We start from the raw sequence: 18,138 nt of genomic DNA on the forward strand, positions 1-18,138 counted from the left end.
AACTGAATTAAACTCAATTCTATAAACTCAATTAAATTATGGATGTAGTAATTAATAAGTAGAAAGAAATATAATCAAAATTAATTATATATTACCCGAAATGATACTCAATTAAACCATGGATTCCATGTAATAATTAATAAGTAGAAAGAAAAAAATCAAACTCAATTATATATTAAATTCAATCAACCTCATTAATTAAAACTATGAATCTAATAATAATTAATAAGTAGGAAAATAGAATCAAACTCAATTCTATAATACATGAAAATACAAATAGTATTGTAATGATTATAATATGACCATATAATTTTATTTAAAAAATAATTCATCTCTAATTATTTTCTCTCTCTTCCCTCCTGTCTCTTCTAGATCTAGATGACAACCTAATGAAGCTAGAAATGATAGATAGAAGTTGAAAAATAAGGTTGGAATGGCACAAACTCATCTTTTTTGGAGTTTTTCCCGAACTTGTCTCGAGCAAGCTCCAAATGGAAGGTTGGCTGGGGAAGAAGTTGTTCAAGACTTTATCAGAGCGACATGCACCCACCAGCACAACACAGATACATCCCATTTGTGCTGGCGAGCACTAGCGTGTCGGCTCCCATCATCTTTATGCTAGCGGGTGTCAATTCCACCCACCAGCACGCTAATTTTGACGTGCTAGTTCAAATCGTTTCTAGCGTAGTAGTTGGCTTTCAACACCAGCCACTACTCAGCTCCCGAAAGGCAGCTGAGTTCTGTGACAACTCGTAACTGCTGCCAGCAGATCGAGTCAAAGCCCATGTGGCCACCAACCTGATCAAAGCACCCTGTCAGAAAAGAAAATTCCAGATCAGGCATCCCGTCAGAACAGAAGAACCCGATCAGGTGCGCTCTGGCGCCAACGTCGAGCCGACACGGGCAATTAAGCACCGCACCCCGCTTCCTCTAATCCAAGGCAGAAAACTAATCGCCGACGAAGACCCGGATCGATCCCCCATGCCCGCGCGCCCCGCCGCCGCCACGTACGCCCGCGCGCCCCCGGACGGTGAAGCCAGGGGTGGCAGAGGAATCCTCCCCAGTTCCAACGGCCATGCCGGGCGCAGGTGCGCGCAGAGGAGGCGCCACGTGACCAGTCCTCCACGGCACCAGATAGAGCCTGCTGGCTGCCTCGATCGAGCCAGGCGAGGGTGGCCGTGAGCCATGGCCTCCTCTCGTGCGCGCGCGCCGACCCGCCGCGTTCCGCGGCGCCCGATCGGAGGTTTATTCTGTTGCGTGCGGGTCGAGCCGGGCCGCGGGCGCGTGCATGCGGGGTGCTGGTGCGGCCTCGCCTATAAGTGGGACGGCGCCGGGCCGGGTGAGCTCCCGCTCGAGAGTAAAATTTTCCAAGCTTCCCGAGGTGTAGGAAAGAGACCTTTTACTGGCGTCGTACGAGGTTGGGGTATAACCAGAGATGGTGATCGATAAGCGGAGCGCCGCGCTGGTCCTGCTCGTCTGCGCCGCGGCGCTGGTTGCCTCGGCCGTCGGCGATGGTGAGAGCCCCTGAACTGAAGCTGCATTGTTAGTCATTTAGTTGTCCCTGAATCCTGATTGCATGATTGATCAGCGCGTCAACTAACGTAGCGGCATTAATTGTTGCCGGTGGCAACTGCCGGGCTGTAGTATGTAGTATGGTAATGAGATCTTCTTTAGCTGCCATCTGTTAGCAGCTTCTCCCTCCATCCCAAAATATAGCTACGTTTAGTTTTTTCAAAAGTCAAAACTGTCACTGTTAAGCTGCTGTTAGCTAGTCACTGTTACTGATACAGTCACTAATCTTCAAGACTGTTACTGATAACATTATGTCAAGCTTGGTTAGCTTCTCACTGTTACTGATATTGTCACTATCCTTTAAGTTGTTTAGTGACCGTAGGTCACGTGTATCAGAAGTTTCAAGAATCACAAATGTATGGTCTTGCTAGAATTGTTCTCAAGCATTTTACTCTTGCAAATGAGAAATGGGTCGTAGGTGAAACATTTCCTTTTTAAGTGGCAACCACCCAATAGAGAGAAATTAAACACAATAGACAGGTGTGATGCTTTGTAAGAAACAAAAAAAAAATCACAATAGACAGAAAGAAAATGCTGCACAATATTCTTATTCTTTGATAAATTATCTTCTTGCGTCGTTTTCATGTGAGCTGAAGTATCTGTTATAAAGAACTGACGTTGTTGACTTGTCGGTTGAGGTTCCCAAAGAAATCAGGGTTCTGCTGTCTCACGTGCGTAGGAATATGTATGTCAGAGCAGCAGAACGTTCTGTTTGACTAGTAGTAGTATTTTACAAAATCAGAATCTTATCATGTGGGATCGCTTTTTGAAGATGCTATCATGTGAGATCTGCTTGCCTCCTGATCTTGTAGCATAAGAACGATTTGCAACGACTCTCTCTTGTCGTGGATCGTGATGGGATGAGATTGTTTGAGGCGATCACCACATGCACGCATCATCTGCGTGGTTTGGCTTGCTCAAACTTGTCTTTGTGGTGCCGATCGGATTGCCGATATGCTTGTGATCATGAATGCTATCATTTCATGTGTTTGCCCCTAACACTGGCCGAGCTGTTCTCTTGGCTTGTACAACTGGCATGTTTTGCATCTGACACGTCATCCCATGTATACACTTCCTGCAGGCCCGCTGCTGAACGGCAACTTCGAGTACCCGCCGAACCAGTCCCAGATGAGCGGGTCGAAGGTGACGGGGGAGAACGCGATCCCGTACTGGAAGACCACCGGGACCGTCGAGTACATCGGGTCCGGGCAGCAGCAGGGGGACATGATCCTGACGGTGCCGGAGGGCGCGCACGCCCTGCGCCTGGGCAGCGACGCCTCCATCCAGCAGCAGATCAGCGTGACGCGGGGCCTCTACTACTCCGTCACATTCCGCGCGTCCCGCACCTGCGCCCAGGACGAGAAGCTGAGCCTCACCATCGTCCCTGTGACCGGCTACCCCGTCCAGTCCGGCGAGCCGCTCCCCATCCAGACGGTGTACTCCAGCTGCGGCTGGGACGCCTACTCCTGGGCCTTCAAGGCCGAAGCCGGCATCGTGTCCTTCACCATTCGCCACCCCTGGCAGGAGGAAGAAGACGAAGGGTGCGGCCCCATCATCGACGCCTTTGCCATCAAGACGCTCAACATGCCACAGCCCACCCAGAGTAAGCCACACTAGCTAAAACGATTGCCGCCTGATGTGTGTGTACAATTAAGCTTCGCTACTATTCTTAGTACTGATATTTTCTGAAACGTACGTGCGTGCGTGCCTAAACTGGTGAGCAGACAACTTGCTGACGAACGGGGACTTCGAGGAGGGCCCGTACATCCCCCCGGATTGCAAGTCCGGGGTGCTGGTGCCGCCGATGAACGAGGACGACGTGTCCCCGCTGCCGGGGTGGATGATCATGTCGTACAAGAAGGTCGTCAAGTACGTGGACACGGCGCACTTCGCGGTGCCGCGCGGCGGGCGCGCCGTTGAGCTGGTGTGCGGCGTGGAGACGGCGCTCGTGCAGGAGGTGTACGGCACCGTGGAAGGGAGCTGGTACAGGCTGGAGTTCTCGGTCGGGGACGCGGCCAACGGGTGCGGGGCGTCGGCCGACTACTCCTCGTCGCCGGGGATGAAGGTGAAGGCGATCGCGGGGGCCAGCGAGACCACCGTGGACGTCGACTTCCGTGGCGCCGGCGGATCCACGCGCGGGAAGCTCGAGTTCCAGGCGCCCGCGAGCCCCACGAGGGTGGTGTTCGTCAGCTTGGGCTACCACACCAAGTCCGACAACAGCGGCACGCTCTGCGGCCCCGTCGTGGACGACGTCTCGCTCGTCGCCATCGCGCAGCCGTCTGCTCGCCGGTTGCTTCTCTAAGGCGCAAGTTTTTACGGCCGGTTGTACTCGTGCGGCGTGGCGTAGAGTGTAACTGTGCTGGGTTAGTACTGGCCCATTTTGTCTTTTACCTATTGTACTAGTATATTTATTCATATTTCATCTGAGGCTCTTCGTATTACGCTGTGGTTATTTGTACTAAGGGCGCAAATTAAATTAAGCTCCGTCATGTCAGCGTGAAATCTACAATAGGTTTCGCTGCCATATACTTGAAAAACCTAAAATGTTCCAAACTCCCAAGAAGTCATGTGTCCACTTAACATCTTGAACCATTTAACCTTCTAATTTTATAACTTCGAATCCGAAGAGTGATTTTGGGATTAGTTTTCCCACCATGGTACCCAAATAGCACGGGTTGTCATGATGCCACTCGATGTCATTTTACATGCATTATGCGTTTCAAGCTGGGTCCACCCTTTTAAAATGGGCCAAGGGGCAGAGCTACAGCATAACCACTGGTGTGACGGGACACCAATAACTTTGCTTTGTTCGGCGATGCCCCCGACAAAAAATCGAATGCCGCAACTCATCGATCATGCTGCGGTGGAAATTTTTTATACGTAATTTTATTGCAATAGATACATGATGATGTCGCAGTAGGGGAGATCCTCTAACTTTAAGGACGGAGATTGCGGTGGAAATTTTCTGTGTGTATTTTTTGTTGTGATAGGTATACTATGATATTGTAAGGGATTTCAGTTGACATGTGATGTTGAGGTGGTTATTTTTGGGATATTTGACATGTGAGGTGATGTTGCAAAAATTGTTTTGGAGTATTGTAACAAATTATTCTAGATATTTAATGGTTGATTTTTCATGTTGCATCTTTTTTCTAGTTAACAAATTATTTTTATTTTACTAATATTTTTAAAAAAATTAATATGCTTTTAGAACGCAATAGTATGTTAAAAATGTTATGATTATATTTTTTAAATCTTGCAAAAGGTAGTACTGATGCCGCAATAGTATGTTAATACGCTGGAGCGCTTCATCATGGCAGAAACGACGAAAACTCAAGGACGCGGCCGCCCTCAAGTCTAGCGACGACGAGCCAAGCTCAAGCTCGCAGCTGCCTTGACGGATCCGCGCACAGGCAGGGGCGGATCCAGAACAGGGCTGCGTCCCGGGCTGAGCTGTTGAATCACATCTAAAATAATCTAATTTTGTCTTCTAAGCCTCATTTTGTTAGGCTAAACAGCACATAGGTTAAAGGGACTCCATGGTCTCGCCCTGGGCTGCAGCCCGGGCCCTGGATCCGCCCCTGCGCACAGCTAGTACTGATGCCGCACCGTTGGGTGGAGCCGAGCCGGACCTGTGCAATGGCGACCTGATGCCATGCGCATGGGTTACGGTCTGCACGACTCGTCGGAGGTAGACGCCAGGGTCCACGCGCGGTCACCGATGGGAGAGGTTGGGCCCTTTAATCTCATGGGGTTAGGGTTAGGGTTTGCATCGGATTTGGGGATTTTTGGGGAAATTTGGATTTGCTTATTATAAATCCAATATTTGTTCGATTCCCCTCCTTCTAATTGCTAGTGCGCATTCAATTTCATGAATTGAGTACTAACTGGGGGACAATGGGGGACAATAGGGAGGGTAGAGATGAACCCTAACCTTACTTGCTTCATTAACTTAAAATTAAGCATGGATTATCCTTAATTGAGCACTGATAGACATAATTAAGATCTAATCCGGCCCTAACAGATCGAGTTTAAACTTAAAACTTGAATTTAGACATCAAACCGGACTAGATTAAGATTAACTACACATGAACTCGCACTTGAAACACACGGTATGAATAAAAACATACCAACAAGCACGAACTAATCTAATTGCACACTGATAATGGATCTGTGCACATCAAAATACAACCTAGAACAGATCTAGGGTGGCTTAGGATTCATGATTAGGCTAACCTGGCTCTTGATGCCAAATGTTAGAAATTAGAATGACTAATAGAATGACTAATTTGTAGGATCCGATAGCCTAATTGCATGAACACCTAAGACAGTAATTAATCAAGACTTCATTGCACTTACATATATGGGATCAGTAGATGCCCTTAGTGCTGCTGATGTCCCCGTGCCTGCTAGAGGAAGCAAGTGTGGCGAGGATGAACTCCAGAGCGACGGACACCATCATGGGAGGACGGTGGTTGACGTAGGTCATCTAATCCGTACCCGTACCGAGAGGTTTCGCCTTAATCCCATTGGGACTCAAGGCCCCTCTTCTTATAGTACGGGCTGTCCGGGGATCATGCCATTAGTTCAGTTGGTTGTCCTTGATCAGGACAACGTGGTAGGTGCTAGCCCCCTTAGAGCAACTCCAAGAGTATCCTAAAAAATTCTTCCCCAAAACTATGTATTGGGGGTTCTCCTAAAAAAAATTTCCCCCAAAAATATATCAGTCCACAGCAGATCGCTAATAAATAGCCCCCAATATTTTAAACACAGGCCACGTCATCGTATTGGACCCATCGGAAGGGACGCGCGGGCGTGCGGGAATCAAGATTAGGGGAGGAACGTCAACGCTAAAATATACGCGGTGGCAGGCTGTTTTTTAGCGTCGCTAAAAAATTAGGGAAGGTTTAGGTGGATTGTTGGAGTTCAATTTTTTCTCTCTTTTTTTCTAAAAAAAGTATTGGGGGTAAGATTAGCAGTCTCTTGGAGTTGCTCTTAGGACTTGATCCTTCCCGACTAAGCACGATCAATTCCAACAACGGGGCCCTACGCGATCCCGCACTGGGAGATCTCGGGGTACGTGGAGTACATCGGCTCAGGCCAGAAGCAGGGCGACATGCTCCTGCCGGTGCCGGAGGGCGCCTACGCCGTGCGGCTCGGCAACGAGGCCTCCATGCAACAGCGGATCCCCGGGGCGCCGCCTACTCCATCACCTTCAGCGCGGCGCGCACCTGCTTCCAGGCCGAGCAGCTCGACGTCACGGTCGCCCCCGAGTCGGACATTCTCCCCATCCAGACGGTCTACACCAGCAGCGGCTGGGACTCCTACTCCTGGGCCTTCAAGGCCACGTGCAGCGTCGTGTTGTTCATCGTCCACAACCCCGGTGTCTCCGAGGACCCGGCCTGCGGCCCCCTCATCGACTTGTTTGCCATTAAGACCCTGCCGCCTCCCAAGAGTAGCAAGAGTAAGGATTCTCTAACCTCAACCAAATCGAAGCCTCCATGACTGCGCAAACGAAAACGCTGAGAACTCACTGAAATTCCTGGCAGATAACATGAGGAAGAATGGAGATTTCGAGGAGGGGCCCTACATCTTCCGCAACACGCCGTGGGGGGTGCTCGTGCCGCCGATGGACGAGGACGACTACTCGCCGCTGTCCCCGTGGATGGTCATGTCGTCCACCAAGTCGGTGAAGTTCGTGGACGCGCCGCACCACGTGGTGCCGCACGGCGCCCGCGCCGTGGAGCTGGTGTCCGGCGTGGAGACGGCGCTGGTGCAGGACGTGGGCACCGTGGCCGGGCTGCCGTACAGGCTGGAGTTCTCGGCTGGGGACGCCGGCGACGGCTGCGCGGGCGCCATGACCGTGCAGGCGTACGCGGGACGCGGGAGCGTGAGGGTGCCGGACCAGTCCCAGGGCAAGGGCGGGCACAAGCGCGGCGTGCTCGAGTTCACGGCGATCGCGAACCAGACGAGGGTGGTGTTCATCAGCATGGCCTACAACATGAAGGGCGACGGCACACTCTGCGGGCCCGTCGTCGACGACGTCTCGTTCGTGTGCACACGGAAGCACGGCGCTCGCCGCGTGCTTCTGTGATAGTACTGACAGGATTCATTCATTGGTTAATGTGAATGGTTGCGAGTGTGCTTGAATTCTTTGGGCTTAACCAAAGTTGGGAAGATTGCACGGTGATTCGGTGATCATATATGTCTACTTGCATCTTTGTTTTTCTTTTTTGAGCGAAATGTGTTTGCTTCTGTCTCGGTGTAAACTACAGTTCGATTAGTATCATGCATGGACAGAAGAACCAGCGGATGTGCTCAAACAACAAGATGAACAGTTTGAGATTCAGACTTGTTGTAGCAGCCCTGGTGTATGCTTTGCTGGAATGCTTGTACATTGAGCCATATTTCGGAATACAAGACTTTTCTTTTCTCAAGTTTTTATAGAAAATTGAAATGGGTGCCATCCACACTCATGTACGATACTATTAATTTGCTATTTAGATCTAGCGGTATAAATAAGAGTCATTTTGGGGCTATTAAGTGGCAAGACAAGTCCTTTGAATTTTGCATTGTGAGCACGCATTGCTCATCTCAACAAGTGTTTCTAGTTTCACGAGGCGTGTCAACAAGCTAGATAGATTCGTCCGCAGCACTTCCTCCTTTTGTGTTCCTTATATGACAAATCTCTTATGTTTTTTATGTTAGTCATGGTCATCTACGGCTGCAGCTTTGTTGAATATGGGCTAAAGATTGAAAACCGGTGAAGATTCATCTAAATGCACATTTTTATTTTTATTTTCAAAGTAAACATGGCACATCTATGTCTTGATATATTGTCGCTGAAGTTGTGGTTGATCAAACTCGCCGTTATAGTTTAATTCATGTGAAGATGTCAACTTTCGAGCGAATATGTATTGGTGGATAACAAAATTGCCAAATCTGTCATATTTTGTGAATAGTATATCATCACATAAACAAAAGATGTGCTAAGTTTTAATTTTTTTTAACTCTGAACTACAGTAAATTTTTACCCCTTTGAATGTTGTCGTTTCACCAGCGATCCCTCTAGTCGTCCATCCACTCATCAATCTGCCGACAGCCGAAACACTCAATATATAAAATAAGAGTGAAATGCATTGTAGGTCATTAAACTATTCCCACATTCCCACATTGTACATAAATTTTCAAAATGATCATCTAAGTCCTTTAACTTGGGAAGCAGTTCATTCTAAGTTCATTCGCGATCAATATCTGGATTCGCACTTGAAATGGATAAGTTAAGCCCTAAATCTAAATAATCACTTTGAAAGTTAATGGACATATGGAGTACAAACCTTTCACTCTAAGCAGAGTACCAATATGGCCCATTTCTCCAGTGGACTAACCTATCCTAGCTGGACACATTACCATATTACTCCCTCCGTTCCAAATTATATGTCATTTCAATTTTCTTAGAGAGTCAAATCATTTTATTTTGATCAAAATTGTAGAGATCGAATAGATATATTATAAAAATATATTTAATAAAGAAACTAATGGTATTTATTTGGTATCATGAATGTTAGTACTTTATTGTATAAATTTGGTTAAATTTAAGATGCTTTAACTCTTCAAAAATCGAAATAACGGAACGGAGGGAGTATATTGTATGGCCCGAGCCTGAGGTAGGAAGCCCAAAACTAGCGCTGCATCGGCCGCACACGCTCTGTTGTGTTTTTTTTTTTTTTTTGGAGATTACGCTCTCTGTTGTTGTGTGGGATTCAAGAAGCTTTTAATGGCCTCTCAAACTAAACTACTCCTAGGTCCATGTGAGCAGACGCAGGCGCAGGCTAGCCGCGCCATCCCCAGTCACCACCTGTCCAGTGAGTCCACCACCGCACCGCACCTCACGACGTAGACGATGCCTGGCTGCCAAGTGCCAAGTGCCAACCATCTCGATCCGGCGCGCGAGCCTCCTGATGAAGACTCTCGCAGGACAACTTGGCCATGATTTATCCAGCCTCGAGACACACTTCCCCGAGCACGTCTCCTCTTTTATAACTATTATATCTGCAAACAAGGCGAGTACGTACGTATCCGTTTGTGTTGGTTCCAACTTCCACCGGAATCGGAGCACACAACAGCGTTTTCAGTGTACTCCGTCAGCCGGAGAAGACGGCTGATGGGAATGGAAAGGGAGATGGTGGTGCAGCACGCCCGTCGCGCTGCCCTGTTCTTGCTCACCTGCGTTGTGTCTGCTCGAGCGGCTGCGGCCATCCCCGATGGTGAGAGCTTGCACCCCAATTCCGTGTCTTTCGTAAACTATTTTCCATTTTTTTTATAAACAAACAGGATGAGGGGCTGCGTGATCGATTTCTCAAGACGCTAGTTCTGTTCAAGGCAGGCACGTGACGCCCCAGTCTCGTGCTGTACTGCTGTGTCACACGCGAATGAGTTCTGAGTTGTATGCTGGCTGTGCTCTTCTCAGGCCTTCTGCCGAATGGCAACTTCGAGGAGGCGCCGGCGACGTCGCAGCTCAACGGCACGAGGGTGATGGGGCGCTACGCGATCCCGCACTGGGAGATCTCCGGGTTCGTCGAGTACATCGGGCCCGCCCAGAAGCAGGGGGACATGATCCTCCCGGTGCCGGAGGGCGCCTACGCCGTGCGCCTGGGCAACGAGGCCTCCATCCGGCAGCTGCTGAACGTGACCCGGAAGGCGTACTACTCCATCACCTTCAGCGCGGCGCGCACCTGCGCCCAGGCCGAGCGGCTCAACGTGACGGTGGCGCCGGAGTCCGACGTGCTCCCCATCCAGACCGTCTACACGGCCAACGGCTGGGACTCCTACTCCTGGGCCTTCAAGGCCAGGCGCAGCGCCGTGACGCTCATCGTCCACAACCCCGGTGTCACTGAAGACGCCGCCTGCGGCCCCCTCCTCGACTCGTTTGCGATCAAGACTCTCCAGGTTCCTCAGCGCACCAAGAGTATAGATTCTAACTTCCGCCACAAATTAAATCCTCAATGAATGCCGGTGCTTCGCCATTCAAATTCCACTCATGTTCTAAGAAACGGAATGCTGAAAATTGCCCCGATTCCTGGCAGATAACATGCTGAAGAACGGGGACTTCGAGGAGGGGCCGTACATCTTCCCCGACACGCCGTGGGGGGTGCTGGTTCCGCCGCTGGACGAGGACGACTACTCGCCGCTCTCTCCGTGGATGGTCCTGTCATCGACCAAGTCCGTCAAGTACCTGGACGCGGCGCACTACGCCGTGCCGCGCGGCGCCCACGCCGTGGAACTGGTGTCCGGCTTGGAGACGGCGCTGGTGCAGGACGTGCGCACCGTGCCCGGGCGGCCCTACAGGCTCGAGTTCTCGGCCGGGGACGCCGGCAACGGGTGCGTGGGGTCGTTGGCCGTCCAGGCGTACGCGGCGCGGGGGAGCGTGAAGGTGGCGTATCAGTCGCAGGGGAAGGGCGGGTACGAGCGCGGCGCGCTCGAGTTCACGGCGATCGCGAACCAGACGCGGGTGGTGTTCGTCAGCATGGCCTACACCATGAAGAACGACGGCACTCTCTGTGGGCCCGTCGTCGACGATGCCTCGCTCGTCGGTTTCCGCAACAATGCGGCTCGCCGGTTGCTTCTGTGAAGGGACACTGTGGCACCATGCATGGCTCAACTAAGGGGATCACATCGGATGTTTGATATTAATTAGGAGTATTAAACATAGTCTAATTATAAAACTAATTATGCAGATGGAGTCTAATTCGCGAGACAAATCTATTAAACATAATTAGTCCATGATTTGACAATGTGGTGCTATAGTAACCATTTGCTAATGATGGATTAATTAGCTTATCTCGCGAATTAGATGTACCATCTATCCATCTGTGCAATTAGTTTTGTAATTAGCTCATATTTCATCCTCCTAATTAGCATCCGAACATCTGATGTGACCCTACTAAAATTTAGCACCTCGCATTCAAACACCCTCTAACCAATGCCGGGCCGGTTGCATGGCACTCCTGTGCCTGCGACCCTGTGTTTCCTCCATGGATGGAAATTTATTTATTTTTAAATGGTAGCACTAGAATAGACATTGGAGACAAAATTGAAGAGATATCTTATCCAAATACAACTGTGATTTTGAATGTTGAAAAGCTGTGTTGCCATTATAGAACCATAGACAACTCCTGCAAATTTTTCAAAAAAAAAAATTATAGAACCATAGAAACAGAATATTCGAAGTAGGAAACCACTTCTTTGTTGCGGTGATGGAGGCGCAGGCGTGATGGTGGAACACCGGAATCCAAGTTCTAGTGCATGCATATGGTTTACATGCTTGTGTATCTTTCCGCGATTTCATTTGTACGGTTGCCCAATCACGTTGACCATGTCCTATAATACGAGCGATGTGATTCTTTTAAACGCAATAATACAACAGATGTAGCACTCGCACACACCAATACACCATCATACGCCGCATACTTACATCAATGTCTGTGGAAGACGTTTCATCAAAACAAATGTCTGTGGAAGACCGAAGACCTAATATTGACAAGGCTATCCTATCAATCAAGAAGATAAACGGGACAAAACCTACGAGCGAGACCGGGGAGTCCTATACATCGCACGGGAGATGGGATGCTATATGATCGCACAGCCTATTAGGCCCATGACTGTGCATCTTCTTCCTCCGTCCGCTTGTTCCCGCCGCCCCAGCGTCGAATCTTCTCCGTTGCCAGTGCTCCCCCGCCCCGCCGGCCTACTGTCCGGCTTCGGTGGCTATCCTATCACCGCCACCCCCGCCACGCGAACCAATCCGCGCGTGTGATGCCCCCGCCGCTCGCCTCCGCCACCCGCGGACAGCGGCGTCGCCGCCACCTTATCGCTCTGCCCACCACCGTCGCATAAGCTCCAGCCAACACAGCTCGTCGTCCCCCGCCGCCGACCCTGCCCCCTAGTTTTCTCCCGCCGACCCCACCGCCGTCTCGCCTGCCTCCACCGCCGGGCCAACCGGCCACCCCGGTCCTCCTTCTAAGCCGGCGGCCGCAAGAAGGCCCCAGCCCCAAAACCCTACCCCTAAAGCCTCACGGCGGCATTGCCGACGCGAGCGAAGGTGCGCTCGCAGAGCGGCAGAGGAGATGCGGAGGACGAAGGCAGCAGATCCGACGGTTGTAGATGCTTGCACGAATCTCCACAGTGGAAGTTTGAGGCCCTTCCCACCTTGCGGAAGATGTATAGGATTTCCCAGCGAGACCGGCCCCGTTTTTTTTTAATGAAATTACCTGACATAACTGGACCTGCGTGACTGAATATCCTATTCCTACGGCCCAGCCCATTAGCATTAGCACACCGCCGACGCTTCCCCTGTCGTCGTCGTCGCGTCGTCACTGGCTCCGACCGCCTCCTTCTAGGGCCGGCACATACAACCGGGCTGGGTGTAACCGCCGCGGCCGTCTGGAGAACCGAATTCGAATCTTCCACTAGCGATGGCTTCTCGTACCAAGTGACACAACGCCACGTGACCTGACCACGCGCAGGAGCGGGCGCTGGGTGTTCTTGCAGCCGAGATCCGAAGCTGCCAAGAAGGGCCAGCCAGCGACAGCCAGTCGGCCATCATCTCACACGCCACACGCATCGATCCGATCAGGCGGATTGCATGCCTGGTGTCCGCGCGCAGCTCCTCTCCTCGTGCTCCGCGACTCCCGGGGCCGAGCTATAAGTGGAACCGCGCGACGGCACTGGTCCGCCACACTGTTCCACTGTCCCATCGATCGATCAAGGAAAGAGTTGAGAAGAGCTCACGAGGGAGCCCGGCATGGCGGAGAACACGAGCACACGCTGCTTGCTGCTGCTCGTGCTCGTCAGCGCGGCTGCTGGGGTGGCTTCGGGCATCGCCGACGGTGAGATCTCGCCAACTGCTTCCCCAATGCTGAAGTGTTGATTACACATTGCTTTGTTGGAACCTTGCATGCTGCCATGCTCTGGACATTAGTGAGAACAGTGAGATTAGTAGATTTAATTCTGGCCTTGCCATTCAGATCATAGGCTGTTTCCAGCGCTACCTCACGCTGACAGAAGTTTTGTTATTTTTTTATCTCACTTTTAGCAGTAATACTGACCAGTAGTACGACAGGACTTCCTGTTCTTATTGCTAGTTTTAATATGCCAGGTGCTGTCTAAATTGGGAAAAGAAACTGAAACTTAGCAGAACAATCATAAGATCGGATTACTTTTCAGAATACTGTACTAGTGCACTTAATTCATTGTTTCCCCCCAGAACGTTCATTTTGCGTGCGAAGTGAGCATTGAGTTGTTGACTTGGTTAATATATTAACTCCCTTCGTTCCAAATTACAAGTCATTCTAACTTTTCCAGTCGAAGCATCTCAAGTTTGATCAAATTTATACCATAAATGATACCAAATAAGTACCATTAGTTTCTTCATTAAATATATTTTCGTAGCATATCTATTCGTCGCCATAAATTTTTATGATCATCTCTATATTTTGGCTAAACATAAAATAATTTGACCCAAAAAAAAGTTGTTATGAGTTATAATTTGGAACGGAGAATTATAACCGAGGGAGTAATTTACTACTACCATGACTGTAAAATAGCCCCTTTTGGAATGGAATAATAGAAGGCACCTGACAGGCTGACACTCTATTGAGAATTGCAATGTGCGGTAGCCGGTAGGAGAGAGTGCATGCACGTGTAGCTCCGAACTCCAATATATGCACAGGGAGCCAGGGACTGATCTGTTTGTGAAATCATTCTTTTTACCATGGACCTAAGCTGGCTTTCTCAGTATACGAAGATCTAATCGTCTTGGTAAGAGTACCAAACAACAAGTGGTCGCTAATCAGGGGGCTTGCGAAATTTGAGAATAGTTGATTGGTGGTGTACAGTTTGGCATTCCTTTACTTGCACGATTGGCATAGAAGAACATGATCATCTTTTTCTGAAGTCGGTGTCCACTGCACTGATGACCATTTTCAGTTGGACTGAATCACGAGTCTGCACTGCAATGCATTTGCAACAATCAGGTCATGCTACACTTATAATCCAACAAAAAACTAAATGGCATTTTCCTATTTCTGAATATCTATGCACGTATATAAGCACCAAAGACAGAAAGCTGGTAATTAGCCTAGTGACAGGAATGCTATTTCCGGTATTTCTGAATGTTCATCGTATGACTACGAGTTCCTACTAACTGCATGCTTGTTCACCCCGGCCCCCGGGTGTTGCACGTCCAGGCCCATTACCAAACGGCATCTTCGAGCAAGGTCCGGACGCATCCCAGCTGAACGGCACGAGGGTGACGAGGCAGGACGCCATACCCTGCTGGGAGATCTCAGGGTTCGTGGAGTACATCCAGTCCGGGCAGAACCAGCAGGACGGCATGGTCCTGGCGGTGCCGGAGGGCGCGCACGCCGTGCGGCTGGGCAACGGGGCGTCGATCCGGCAGCAGCTCACCAACCTGGCCCGGCGCTCGTACTACTCCATCACCTTCAGCGCGGCGCGCACCTGCGCGCAGGCCGAGCAGCTCAACGTGTCGGTCGCCCCGGAGTCCGGTGTCCTCCCCATCCAGACCGTGTACACCAGCAGCGGGTGGGACTCCTACTCCTACGCCTTCAAGGCCAGGCACACCACCGCGTGGCTCACCATCCAGAACCCCGGCGTCGAGGAGGACGCGGCGTGCGGCCCGCTCGTCGACGCCTTCGCCATCAAGACCATCAGCCCTCCACACCACGAAAAGGGTTTCATTCCCTCCAAAAATATCATCTGCTTTGACGATGAACAAACTGATGAACACCCAACTCGCGCCTGCAGGTAACATGCTGAAGAACGGAGACTTTGAGGACGGTCCGTACATCGCCCCGGACAACCCGTGGGGCCTGCTGGTGCCGCCGATGGACGAGGACGACGTCTCCCCGCTGCCGGGGTGGATGATCATGTCCGACACCAAGTCCGTCAAGTACGTGGACGCGGCGCACCACAAGGTGCCGCACGGCTCCTACGCCGTGGAGCTGGTGGCCGGCAGCGAGTGCGCGCTGCTGCAGGAGGCGCGCACCGTGGCCGGCCGGTCGTACAGGCTTTCCTTCTCCGTCGGGGACGCGGGCAACGGCTGCGCCCAGCCCCTGGCCGTGAAGGCGTCCGCGGCGTACTCCAGCCAGGTGGTCACGTACGAGTCCCAGGGCACGGGCGGGTCCAAGCGCGCGGAGCTCGAGTTCGCGGCGATCGCGGACGCCACCCGCGTCGTGTTCCAGAGCATGAACCACTACATGAAGCCCGACGGGACGCTGTGCGGGCCGGTCGTGGACGACGTCTCCCTCGTCAGCGTGCACAAGCACGCGGCGCGCCGCCTGTTCATGTAGTTCGATTCGATTTGCCGCGTGAAAACATGTACCAGCTTTTTGCCTCGTCGGCTCAGAATTGTATCGGTAGTACCAGTAGCTGTTAAGGCGCATCCATGGTCAGAATTTGCTCCGGCGTTATGTGACCGATATCCGACCAATAGGCCACCATTTTTTTATCTTTAGAAACGCTGTTGGTCAGCAGTAATTCAGGTAGGGGGTTTACATTTTGAGTTGTTGCTCAATTCTCATTAACAAAGCACGCCATTGTTTCGTAACAACACGAAACAAGATCATCGATCGCGTTGGAGATACCACACACGTGCATTACCGACGGTGTTTCCCCTGCCCGTGGCAGACATGAGTTGACTCTGCCTGCTCAACATGACCCTGGCCCGTCGTTGCCACGGCCGATAGACCTTTTGCCAGCGCGGCGGTCGCCGAGGGCCAGCGGTTCAGCACATGACATGACCGCACCGGAGCTGGGCGCCAACGTCCGTCTGGCGATCGAGCTGAAGCCTAATCTTCCACTAATGGCGACTCGATCTGTATGCTATCGAGTGCCACGTGCAGTTGAGGGTCCCGGTTTGCCAAGAAGGGCCGGCCGGCCAGCCCATCTCGCCTCATCTCAAGACCGAGATGCCCGGTGCCCTCGGGCCTCGGCTCCTATGCCCCGCGAGCCCCGAGCGGTAGCTCCCCTGCGACGCTAGCTCTATAAGTTGAGCCACGCGAGACGGCCTTGTTCGCGTGACTGTTCCATCGATCCCCCCGTTGAGCTCGAGTGCTCATCACGCCCCTGAACAGGGGAGGGAGCTCGCGAGAAGGGAGGCCGGCCGGCATGACGGGCGGCACGAGGCCGCGTCGCCTGCTGCTGCTGCTCTTGCTCGTCGGCGTCGCTGCTCGAGCGGCTTCAGGCGTCGTCACCGACGGTGAGATCTCGCGAACTGGCTCTCTAATGTAGTATTGTGATTAACTGATTATGGGCTTGCTGTCGCATGGATGTTGAAAATGTAAGATCCTTGGAGGACTTCACCTTTGCTGGGATTGGAAACTGGCAGGTTTAGATTTCGCCTCGTAAAGTTCCCGAGCTAATTCACAAAGACAGCAGTTTGTTGTTCTCTCTTTAGTTGCACTCTACTTACTGACAACTGATCAAGCTAGCCTCCTGTTCGTCTTGTTGCTAGTTTTAATCTTGTCTAAGTGTCAAGTACTAACCTTGGAGTGCTGAATTTTTTTTTTAGAAGAGGAGTGCTGTTTGTTTGATGCTTAAATTGAGCTAAACTATAGTCAGCGGAACAGCCATGAAACTACTAACTTCACAATACTGTATTTAGTATCATATATGTTTGACCTTTAAGCTAAAGTCAAAAACATTAGTTTGTTATGTACAGTAAAAGAACTCAAACTTAAAATCCTCATAGCGTTTGCAGGCATGATCTATCGAGCCATGGCAATTGTACTCTTTTTTTTCTCTCGAGATCCTGAAACCGTAGATCACCTACTACTTGGATGTGTGTGTTCAGCCGAGAATGTTGGTCCAGGCTGTTGCACTTGCATCCCTCTGGCCGCTCTGGCCTCTGGGCATCAAGCCCTCATGTCGTAGACAGAGGATACGCTGCTAGAATGGTGGCTCAAGGGTTGTAAGTTGGTCACCAAGTCGTCGTGAAAAGGTTTCGATTCACTAGTCATGCTCACAGTTTGGAAGATTTGGTCGGAGCAGAACAATAGGGATTTCAATGGCAAACCGTCACAGGCTTCAGTCCTAGTCAAGCGTATTGCCGAGGAAGCGTTTTGTTGGATTGGATCACTGTCGGCATAAAAGTGCCTTGCATTTTTTTTCTATTTGCTCCAAATAGCTAATTTATTTCTTTAGGTGTCGGATAGTAGATCGTTTTTCCATTTCTCTATCACATAATTCGTTATTTTGTTTGCTAGGTTTGTAGGTTGTGTCAGTTATTTGTAAACTCTTAGAGAACTTGTTCGTTGTTTGTATCCAGGCCTGTTACCAAATGGCAACTTCGAGCAGGGTCCGGACGCGTCCCAGATGAACGGCACTAGGGTGACGAGTCCAAACGCCATGCCAAAATGGGAGATCTCAGGTTTCGTGGAGTACATCGGGTCCGGGCAGAAGCAGACGACATGATCCTGCCCGGTGCCGGAAGAGCACGCGTCGTGCGCTGGGCAACGACGCCACCATCCGGCAGCTGCTGAGCGTGAC

At 50.9% G+C, this 18,138-nt stretch overlaps 3 protein-coding genes and 1 pseudogene across 3 annotated transcripts; all 4 read left to right on the plus strand.

Annotated features, from left to right (window-relative positions):
* Positions 1-1,258: 1,258 nt before the first annotated feature.
* On the plus strand, positions 1,259-4,013 carry LOC101764801. The gene is made up of 3 exons (XM_004976024.4): positions 1,259-1,514; positions 2,654-3,175; positions 3,297-4,013. The coding sequence occupies exons 1-3, from the start codon at positions 1,436-1,438 to the stop codon at positions 3,872-3,874; spliced, it is 1,179 nt and encodes a 392-aa protein (XP_004976081.1). The 5' UTR covers positions 1,259-1,435; the 3' UTR covers positions 3,875-4,013.
* Positions 4,014-5,469: 1,456 nt separating this feature from the next.
* LOC101760908 lies at positions 5,470-8,009 on the plus strand (annotated as a pseudogene).
* Positions 8,010-9,604: 1,595 nt separating this feature from the next.
* On the plus strand, positions 9,605-11,232 carry LOC101761311. Its single transcript, XM_004978049.2, has 3 exons — positions 9,605-9,839; positions 10,043-10,540; positions 10,659-11,232. The coding sequence occupies exons 1-3, from the start codon at positions 9,737-9,739 to the stop codon at positions 11,201-11,203; spliced, it is 1,146 nt and encodes a 381-aa protein (XP_004978106.1). The 5' UTR covers positions 9,605-9,736; the 3' UTR covers positions 11,204-11,232.
* Positions 11,233-13,196: 1,964 nt separating this feature from the next.
* LOC101761699 lies at positions 13,197-16,135 on the plus strand. The gene is made up of 3 exons (XM_004978050.2): positions 13,197-13,460; positions 14,820-15,323; positions 15,397-16,135. The coding sequence occupies exons 1-3, from the start codon at positions 13,376-13,378 to the stop codon at positions 15,939-15,941; spliced, it is 1,134 nt and encodes a 377-aa protein (XP_004978107.1). The 5' UTR covers positions 13,197-13,375; the 3' UTR covers positions 15,942-16,135.
* Positions 16,136-18,138: the final 2,003 nt, after the last annotated feature.

The sequence above is a fragment of the Setaria italica genome, chromosome VII, assembly GCF_000263155.2.
Source record: "Setaria italica strain Yugu1 chromosome VII, Setaria_italica_v2.0, whole genome shotgun sequence".
NCBI lineage: Eukaryota > Viridiplantae > Streptophyta > Magnoliopsida > Poales > Poaceae > Setaria > Setaria italica.

Bases quoted from the DNA above. Each gene is read 5' to 3' on its own strand.
- LOC101764801 (XM_004976024.4), top strand. From the start codon at position 1,436: ATGGTGATCGATAAGCGGAGCGCCGCGCTGGTCCTGCTCGTCTGCGCC. The intron at 1,515-2,653 runs GTGAGAGCCCCT...CACTTCCTGCAG, and splicing joins TGCCTCGGCCGTCGGCGATG to GCCCGCTGCTGAACGGCAAC. The intron at 3,176-3,296 runs GTAAGCCACACT...ACTGGTGAGCAG, and splicing joins CATGCCACAGCCCACCCAGA to ACAACTTGCTGACGAACGGG.
- LOC101761311 (XM_004978049.2), top strand. From the start codon at position 9,737: ATGGGAATGGAAAGGGAGATGGTGGTGCAGCACGCCCGTCGCGCTGCC. The intron at 9,840-10,042 runs GTGAGAGCTTGC...TGCTCTTCTCAG, and splicing joins GGCTGCGGCCATCCCCGATG to GCCTTCTGCCGAATGGCAAC. The intron at 10,541-10,658 runs GTATAGATTCTA...GATTCCTGGCAG, and splicing joins GGTTCCTCAGCGCACCAAGA to ATAACATGCTGAAGAACGGG.
- LOC101761699 (XM_004978050.2), top strand. From the start codon at position 13,376: ATGGCGGAGAACACGAGCACACGCTGCTTGCTGCTGCTCGTGCTCGTC. The intron at 13,461-14,819 runs GTGAGATCTCGC...TTGCACGTCCAG, and splicing joins GGCTTCGGGCATCGCCGACG to GCCCATTACCAAACGGCATC. The intron at 15,324-15,396 runs GTTTCATTCCCT...TCGCGCCTGCAG, and splicing joins CCCTCCACACCACGAAAAGG to GTAACATGCTGAAGAACGGA.